The sequence below is a fragment of the Sander lucioperca genome, chromosome 8 (assembly GCF_008315115.2).
Source record: "Sander lucioperca isolate FBNREF2018 chromosome 8, SLUC_FBN_1.2, whole genome shotgun sequence".
Classification (NCBI taxonomy): domain Eukaryota; kingdom Metazoa; phylum Chordata; class Actinopteri; order Perciformes; family Percidae; genus Sander; species Sander lucioperca.
The window spans coordinates 19519677-19528882 of NC_050180.1; the positions used below are offsets into that span (position 1 = coordinate 19519677).

General features: G+C 40.9%; 2 protein-coding genes across 5 annotated transcripts in view; both read left to right on the forward strand.

Moving 5' to 3' along the window:
- LOC116047231 (potassium voltage-gated channel subfamily E member 2) overlaps positions 1 to 276 on the forward strand; it is a 1902-nt gene extending 1626 nt beyond the window's left edge. The window contains exon 3 of the mRNA XM_031295881.2: positions 1 to 276. This exon is cut by the window's left edge and continues 373 nt beyond it. The gene's annotated coding sequence lies outside the window, so the exon portion shown is untranslated.
- A 1798-nt stretch (positions 277 to 2074) lies between these two features.
- On the forward strand, positions 2075 to 7293 carry casq2 (calsequestrin 2). Of its 4 annotated transcripts, none has more exons than XM_036004621.1 (12): positions 2075 to 2666; positions 4441 to 4525; positions 4679 to 4779; positions 4892 to 5003; positions 5469 to 5542; positions 5619 to 5749; positions 5854 to 5899; positions 6003 to 6057; positions 6454 to 6554; positions 6654 to 6728; positions 6817 to 7041; positions 7087 to 7293. In XM_036004621.1, exons 1-12 carry the CDS (start codon positions 2430 to 2432, stop codon positions 7132 to 7134), a joined length of 1290 nt encoding a protein of 429 aa, XP_035860514.1. In that variant the 5' UTR covers positions 2075 to 2429; the 3' UTR covers positions 7135 to 7293. The 4 variants fall into 4 exon arrangements, with proteins under 4 accessions (XP_035860514.1, XP_031151752.2, XP_035860515.1 ...); XM_036004622.1 differs by having other exon boundaries at positions 2076 to 2666; positions 6817 to 6945; positions 7102 to 7293; XM_036004623.1 differs by having other exon boundaries at positions 2076 to 2666; positions 6817 to 6945; positions 7105 to 7293.
- Positions 7294 to 9206: the final 1913 nt, after the last annotated feature.

The following is a 9206-nucleotide window of genomic DNA, read 5'->3' on the forward strand; positions in this document are numbered from 1 at the left end:
CAGCAGAAGCAGCTGCAGCATAACTATAAAAGATTTCCACAAGTCAATATCCTTTCTTTTTCAGTGATGCTGGTCAAATTTGTAACCAGAATAATAAAGTCAAATCAATATTGTGTATGTAACTTGTGATTCAGCTGTTTAGACCTCAATCTTTCATCCATCAGCATCAATAAGGCATGAGGGCAGAGGTTCCCAACCTTTTTGCGATGGCTCTGTCAGATGTAATCAAGTACCCATACCCTAATTTTAAAGAGAATGTTATTTGACACTGTTCATTATATAAAAGTGAATTTCGTTACAATTATAAATGAATGCAAATTATAGTGACCCTGAAATAATGAAATAAAAAATGGCTGAATTCCATTCAGCTGCTTGTCACACTGGCATGACTTTCTGGGGCACCTTAATAGAACAGAGCCATCATTAATGGTATTTGTAAAAAAACAGCTGATTTTTCTGCTATTACAAGTCAACATGCCTACTGTGAAAAAGGGCTATTGATAATAAATATACTAAAATTCAACCTCACACCAATTATAATCCTATTTGTGTGTTGTATTATTATCCAAAAAGCTGAGCTACTCCATGATTATTTCACATATCCCCTGGACACTGCGGAACAATAAGCGCATCTTAAACTTTTAGGAGTGGTGTTACTGTAACTCTAGTCTCACTTTGCCAGACCATCCACACGCTGCGCTGTAACTCTCATTATTCATCAGATCATACCAAGGGGGTAAGCGTCTGTCAACAACCCGTAGATCCTATGGCGCCATTTTGATGCTAACAAGCACTCACCCGCTGTTAGCATCCCATTGACTGCCATTCATTTTGGCGCCACTTTGACAGCGAATAACTTTACATCTGAAGCGTTTAAAGACTTTATTTGTCCATTGTTTATATCTAAAGAAACACGACAATGTATAAAAGGCTCCATTACCTTGTACCTCAGATTATGGCTCCGTAGCAGACGTTTTTGTAAAAATAGGCTAACGATTGTGTCATAACCACGGGACTTACTGTCGCATAGTAGAGGAATTACCGTATAGTACAGGAGAAGCTCGCAGGCAGTTTCGACTTACATTAGCTGTTTAAGTTTAATTACTAATGTTAACTAGCATTTTCGTTAGCAATAATTAGCCTGTGCCCATGTTATCTCCTAACATATACCTACGCTCTCCGTCTCTGCAAGATTGGGAATGATTGAGATTTCTCTTGGCACAGCTACCAGAAGACTTACAACTTTCAGACACGTTGCTCACGTCACATTTACGTCGTCTCTCACAGTTGGAGGCTGCGCAGTAACGCTCAGCGCTCACCGGAAAAGTGCTTCTAATGGCCTTCACTGGTCTCCGTCCAGAGCAACGGGATCTGTTGGTCCAGTTTATATACTGTCTATGGATCATACTTGATTTCTACCTGCAGAGGGCAGAGGAGGCTCCTTCCCAAGCAGCTAGAAAACTATTGTACTTGAAAGTGGAGATGAAGAAGACTAAAGAGAGGAGGCAAAAATAGAGGTGCAGCTGTACATCTGTGGTGCAGCTGCTGTGACTTTGTCAATAGTGTAATAACATTGAATGTGAAGATTAAATATAAAGTTTATGAGGAATATCTCTGAGTCAGTGTGTAGGCTTGTGAAGAGCAACATGGGAAAAATTGTTGAGAAATCAAGAAGGCACATTGCATTCTGACAAGCAAACAAATCAAACAATATGTTCACTTTATAGTCAGACAATTCATGAGACCACATTTGCAGAGCAACCATTACACACAGATTATTTGATTTGCCCTTTGCACACCTGTTGACAGATTGTCTCATAAGCTGTCACTTAAAATACGCCACCATTTTGTACTCACCAAGCCAAACATCCTCACAGACTTAAACACCTAAAAATAACTGAACCCCCCCAAATCTCTGGGGCTCAACTCTCTCCGCCACATCACGGACTCTCTCGCAGGGAGCAAGAAATGTACTCACTATTAACCCCCCTTGCTATCTCTCTTTCTCACTTGCCGCTTTATTTTTAGCATTCAAACAACTGGGCTCCTAAAAATGGGCCTGTCCTGCACAAGTAGTGGGAGAGGAGCACTGCTATGTATGGTATCCACCCCCCTGGTACCTCTAAGGCCCGGCAGTACTCCTCTTTTGCCTTTGTGTCTGCAGAGAGAAGGCGTGTAGTAGTGATCACAGAGGGAGAAACAGTTGCTAGGTCTTGAGGATGCTTGTAGAAGTTGGATTTCTCCGGACCGCTTGAGATGCTTGAGAACTGCCACTGACGGACCAACTTTTACCTTCAACATTTTCTGCAGCATTTCCTAAATTTCCCCTAACTTCTACGGGGCTAAGGTGACCTTTTTGATTGTGCAGTTTTATACTGTCAAACTAAAACCAAACTCTGACTTTTGGGGGTGTGTGGTAGCTCCGGACCATGCTCTCCCTGTGCCTGTTCCTGCTCCCTTGCCTGAGCCTTGTGCCTCTGGCCCCGGCTGCGAAGGGCCTGGAGTTCCCACAGTATGACGGGAAAGACCGTGTCCTAGACATCAATGACAGGAACTACAAGAAAGCCTTGAAGAAACACAGCATGGTGTGCATGTTCTACCATGGGCCCATACCAGACAGCAAGGAGCTGCAAAAACGACATCAGATGACTGAGTTGGTGTTGGAGGTAAAGTATTAAGAAGAGGAAAAGCAGGTAGAGGAACAGGATTGTGGGAGAAAAGCAGGGATGAAATGAAAGTTGTCGCTACAGGAGATAAAGGACATAAACATAATTGAAAGGACATAGTTTTTTTTTTTTTAGGACACTAATAGTCAAATTAACCAGACCCATATAAAAGATGTATATGGAGTATAATAACTCCACAATAGTGCTCAAATAATCAGAGTGCCAACTGGTTAGATATAAAACTCCATCTTAATGTTTGTATGTGTTGATGAGTTTCATCAAGGTCAATGTGTATATGTTTGTACTCTATGAGTGCACAATAGTCCAGTAAGATGCAGTGCTGTCACCTAAGGTTATCTCTATCCCCTTAAATCAATGTGTGCTTCTATCCCTTAGAAATATGTCACTCCGAATTTCCCTGTGGCTCTCCTCTTCTGGCAGAAATAAGCTCATGTGTATTATGTTTTAGAGCAATACACGTGAAGGGCACAACTACCTTCTCCTTTATTGTAATGTTTTGGTGGACTCTGGTGGTCAAAGCAAAAGTAATAGTAAAAGCTAAAAGTTATTTTGTATTCAGGCTCAGCTAAATAGCAGGCGTCTAGCTGATAGATTAAATAAATCTCTTTGTTTGGATCCCATACAGTAGGAAACAGTGCACACTGTGCCCTGTCTCATGTTACACATGGCATTTGCTCTCTGATCAGTCAAAGGTAATCTGAGCCCAGTTCATATCAGTGCAGTCCTGATATTAGCTTCACTTATTTGACACAGCACAGGTGGGCCATGTTACTAAAGAGTCAGGCACCCATGTGCAGTATCCATGTATGAAGATTAACTTATCAAAGCTGATAGTATTTGACATATTTGCTAATTTGTCCGAAATATATATAATTTGCAGATGGTTTTGCAGCCTTACAAACTGTTTGAGATCTGTTTACTTCCTTTTTGAAGTTGATGGACACAAAAAATATAGCATTGTTTAAATTCATGCTGATAAGCAATTTTCTTCTTCACTAACATTGTTGGTGCATTGCTACGTTTGTTGGCACGTTATTACCACCAACTGACATGCAGTGAAATAGCTTGAAACTAATAGCAAGACATGAATCACACAGCCTGTATGCTCACACGTGTGCATGAGTGTCCTTGTGCACCAACCCGGTCTCACGCCAGTTTGTGAAATGGTCACGTTATTTTGAATGAGACTGGGCTGCAACAATGCAAAACCATTGCTGCATAGCGCTATTAGTGGTCAAAACTACAGAGTATTCCTAACGTCATACCCTCAGGCTTTTACTGTGCATTGAAGACTGCACATTTATCCTACTTTGAATACGCTTGTTCCATCTGTGTAAGGATCATTTCCGACAGGAGAGTCTCATAGTTCTCACCTACTGTACTTCACAGAACAATTGCCAGAACAATTATATATACTGTGGCTTTGGTTATATTTAGAACAAAGCAGCCAGGGTGATTATGTAACTGTGTCTCCGTGGCCCCTGTGCAGCTTGAGCACCTCTGTCATATTGCCAACTTTGGTATTTTTTTTTTTCTTAAGACCATACCCAACACCTCAGTAAAGCTCCCATTAATTTATTTTATTCACAAAAGCTGCCTCTATGAATAGTTCAACTAAACTGTGATTGTTGATCTCAGAAGTCAGAACCCAAAATTAATAATGTTTCATTAGTCTTGTTTCTTTACATCTTATGTTTCTTTACAACCCTGCTCTTACCATTTAGCCCTTTGTGCTCTCCTTTTTTGGCTGCAGCTTGCAGCTCAGGTTATGGAGGTGAAGGACATTGGGTTTGGAATGGTCGACTCCCACAAAGATGCAAAGGTGGCAAAGAAACTGGGTGAGTATATAAATGCAGCATACCATTTATCTGATTGATACTCACAAGTCCTAAAAGATGATTGCCCTTAATCACAAAATTAGACAAGGGTCATATAACTTTAGGAGTAGTTTGTAAATGTATGTAATAACATGTGATTTCCTTTGATCACAGGCCTGGAGGAGGAGGGCAGTGTGTATGTTTTCAAGGCCGATCGGGTGATCGAGTTTGATGGCTTGCTCTCGGCTAACGTTCTGGTGGAGTTCTTGTTGGACGTGAGTAGACTGATTTAAAAGCAGATGCCCAGCTGCTGGCACTAATCAACACCAGTCTCGCCAAAGTTACAAGATTACCCCAGTACTTCTCACTCTGTCTGTATGTCTGTAGCTGTTGGAGGAGCCAGTGGAGGTGATAGGAAATGCTCTGGAGCTGAGAGCCTTTGATAGGATGGAGGAAGACATCCGCCTCATTGGTTACTTCAAGAGCGAGGACTCTGAGCGTGAGTGTGTCAGGCTGATGGCATGAATGATATGTTTGTAAATTGTTTGTTTTTTTACTTTACTTTGGTTGTTAGCTGGGTCTGTGATGGACTTTCTGTGGCTCATGCCCTTCATTATAATATGAGTGCATTTTAACCCCCTCATCCCCACGGATTTACAGATCCATTTTTACCACTGCTGCACACACAGCTGCCACTGCCTGCTCCCATCTCATACGCTGTAGAAGAACTGAGTCTAGAGTAGTTTACTGCAGCGACATCCCATCTTACCAACTGTGGGAGCATTAAGTGGAGGTCAAAGTTCATCTATTTCCACTCCCTTATGTGCAAATGGCATGTATACAACAGGCAGAGAAAGCACAAAACAGATGTGTGACCAGGAAAACAAGAGCACAACAAAACCCTGTACACACAATGAACACAATACAATTGAATAACACTGTATATTTACTTTTTCATCCTCAGACTACGAAGCATTTAAAGAAGCTGCAGAGCAGTTCCAGCCCTATATTAAGTTCTTTGCCACATTTGATAAATCTGTAAGTAACAAATAAATAAATAAATAAATAAACGGACGCATTATTATTCTTGAGTCATCTGCCTTTGTTGCTTCAGGTGGCCAAGGAGCTGACTCTGAAGTTGAATGAGGTAGATTTCTATGAGCCCTTCATGGAGGAGCCAGTCACCATCCCAGGCAAGCCTCACTCTGAGGAGGATCTTGTGGAATTCATAACTGAACACAGACGGTAAACAAAGAGCAATGTTGAACTAATTACTCAGACAAATGTGTCTTTAACCAATATTGTATAAATACGTACTGTAACATTCAATGTGTTTTCTGTGCCATCAGACCAACTCTGAGAAAGCTGCGTGCAGAAGATATGTTTGAGACCTGGGTGAGTGTGATTGTCTGGCTGAGGACAACATTACCAACTTTATATTTAATTTTCCCTGACACTTATAGTAATGTGACATTTATATTTGCCTGCCTCTTCTCAGGAGGATGACATTGAGGGGATCCACATTGTGGCTTTTGCAGAGGAGGAGGACCCCGGTAAGGGCCTGTTATGTGCTGTACCACTATTTTTTATTGGAGAGGATAAACATGAGACTAGAACAGATTTAATCTACACACTGTAGTTATACAGCAACTGGCTCCGTAACTCATGTGTCCTGATATTCAATCAATATTTGCACTTTTCATACAGGTTAGTGACTAACAAGCTAAAACTAAAACAGTAAGACAATTTGAGACCAGTGCAACATGTACAATTGAAATGATAAAAGTGAAATAGTTAAAACCACAAATAAAAGAAAAATATATAAAGCAATGAATACATTTAAAAACAAGAAGATTTAAATGTAATTTAAGTGAAAATGTTCCTTGTGGGTCTAGTCAATACTTAGGGAGCAGAGTGTTGTATCAGTTGATGTGTGAATTTGCTTCCAGATGGTTTTGAGTTCTTGGAGATTCTGAAGGAAGTTGCAAGAGACAACACCCAACTTCCTGAGCTCAGCATCATCTGGATTGACCCTGATGACTTTCCCCTGGTGAGTCGTCAAAATAAAAAGAACGTAGATAGATATTTAGCTCACACGCTGCAGGTGAGGTCTAATGGGATATTTTCTTTTTTCACTGACCCCCATCAGCTGATCCCCTATTGGGAGAAGACCTTCAAGGTGGACCTGTTCAGGCCACAGATTGGAGTTATCAACATTACAGATGTGAGTTTATGACAACCTGTCTGGCGTGACATGAACGTTTTGTGTTGAGTTTCTTCTGACGTTATTTGACCTCTCTGTCTGTGAGCAGGCCGACAGCCTGTGGATGGAGATGGACGACGAGGAGGATCTCCCCAGCGCCCAGGAGCTGGAGGACTGGATCGAGGATGTACTCTCTGGCAAAGTCAACACTGAGGATGATGATGACGATGATGACGACGATGATGGCGATGATGATGACGATGATGATGAAGATGACGGTGGTGATGATGAAGATAATGATGACAATGATGAGGAGGATAATGGTGAGAATGAGGACGATGATGACGATGATGATGATGATGATGATGATGATGATGATGATGATGATGATGATGATGATGATGACGACGACGACGATGATGAGTAATCCATAGTGCAATCCTAGTAAATGTGGACTCTTCTGGGTTTTTTGCTTCTGGCCGAGTTTACCATGGATTTCAGACAGTAAAATAACCTTTCACCAAATAATGTCCAATTTGTACTGAATATGTCCCCACTAATAATAATAATAAATATATTTAATATCCAAAAATGTCATTTTTTGATTTAAATAAGCCTGGAATAGGTTTTAGGATTTCAAATAAAAGACATGACTGTATACTTTTCTTTGAAGTTTCTGGACGAGACTTGTACCTCACATTATACAGTACATGACAATCAATATCTTAAATACTGTTAAAGTTAAGGCTGTTTCATGCTTATGCGGAGGCTCCACGCAGAGCTTTCGAAGTGGCCTGGTGTTTATACTTGTGGCTGGTGTGTGCATCGAGCCGGCATGTGTGTGTGTGGGGGGAGTGTGTGGTAGAGGGAGAAGTGAGAGAGTGACAGCGATTAGCTTCAGAGCAAGTACTGACTCTAGAGTCATAGTGAGAGAAACAAAGTGTCTCCCCAGTGCTTTCTGACCAAAGTGAGACATCTTAAGCAGGAAAAGTTAACCCTCTCCTTGATTTCATGTTGTTTATGGAGAAGGAGAACCACGTTGACTGCTGCATAACGCTATCCGCGTAGGGAGTTGGTCAGGGAGGAATGGTGGGCGTTAACATTCAGGAGCCCGGGATCAGAGTTCGCTTCCCGGTGAAAACAAAAGACTTTCACCCGGGAAATGCGTATTCCTTGGGAGTGTTTTACAAACCACGATCTTTTCCTAAACTTAACACACGAAACTCTGCTGCAGCTTAAACAGCTAGCAGCTGTCGCTCTGTAGCCGATGTCATCAGTCGAAGGTCTCCTAGTTTTTTTATGATACGTTTTAGTGTGCGTAAGTTTTTGTACGATATCATACGAACACGTTCATTAGCAAAACTCTGAACACATCTTCCTTTTTTAAGAATGATGTCAGTGCCGTTCTTTGTTCTTTTCTCAAAGAAAAGCTTAACTCCAAGAAGACCGCTGTTCCCAGCAGCAGCAGCCATAATCCTGCCCACCGACTCTATACAGGATGTGATTGGCATGACTAGAGTTTGGTTTTTCCAGCTCGCAAGCCAACGGAGAGTGCCTAGACCCCCCTGGCTGCAAATTAAATTTGCTGCCGCTAGGGTGCGTCTAGATTTCTAGGCTAGCAGGTGTACAGGGAGATAATATTGTCAGTACACCATTGGATTGACTCTGTGAAGCTCATTTGAGTGCTAATTCCTCATGTATCTCTTCCTCTCTTGCATTCCTGGGCTTTTACTTTTTACTTTGTTGCTTTCTCTTATCTTTTGTGACTTATTGCTCTCTTCTCTTCTCTCGTCTCACACAATGAAATAAAACGGTGGGAGGTTTCTTGATCCACCCATGGTTGGCGAGTTTACACTGACACAGACCTAGAACTAAGCCTGTATTTGAAGCTAACCAGCAAAATGAGCCTCAAATCTATCTATCTATCTAAAATAACGTGCAAGTGATGTGCATTATGTTAAATATGCTCTACATTCTGATAGCTGGACATTTACAGAAATGTACAGGAAATGTAAGAATATGAATGATCTTTTTACTGTAATGTTACTACAGTAATCACATTTACACTCACATGCATGTCAAGCCCTGCACACTTACTTACTGTAAATTTGGATAATTCACAGACAAAAGGTGTGAGAGAAGTTAGCTTTTGACAATTCTAATAAAGATGAAAAATACAAAGAAATTAAAGGAAATGTAAAGTATCTCCCACTTCTGTATTACAGTAACCAATAGCTATATATCTGTAGGCCTTATTGTAGTTAAGTTGACTACTTTTAACAGTGAAACTACTCACTACAAAGTTCTTGCATTAAAGAAAGTCTTGTGGTGCGTCGGAACGTGAAAAGATGTTTATGTTTACAAAAAAAACCCCGTGTGAAATGCAATCTTTCACATGTGAAAAAAATTTCATGTGGGATGTTGTGATTTGATATGTAAAACCAAATTTCACATTTAGAAAAAATGTGTTTCTAACTAACAACTTACTGTCCATAAACA

What these genes read in the sequence shown, in the direction of transcription:
- casq2 (XM_031295892.2), top strand. Translation starts at nt 2,430, where the DNA reads ATGCTCTCCCTGTGCCTGTTCCTGCTCCCTTGCCTGAGCCTTGTGCCT. An exon ending in TTCATAACTGAACACAGACG is followed by an intron (nt 5,750 to 5,853) that starts GTAAACAAAGAG and finishes CTGTGCCATCAG; the next exon opens with ACCAACTCTGAGAAAGCTGC. An exon ending in GAGTTATCAACATTACAGAT is followed by an intron (nt 6,729 to 6,816) that starts GTGAGTTTATGA and finishes GTCTGTGAGCAG; the next exon opens with GCCGACAGCCTGTGGATGGA.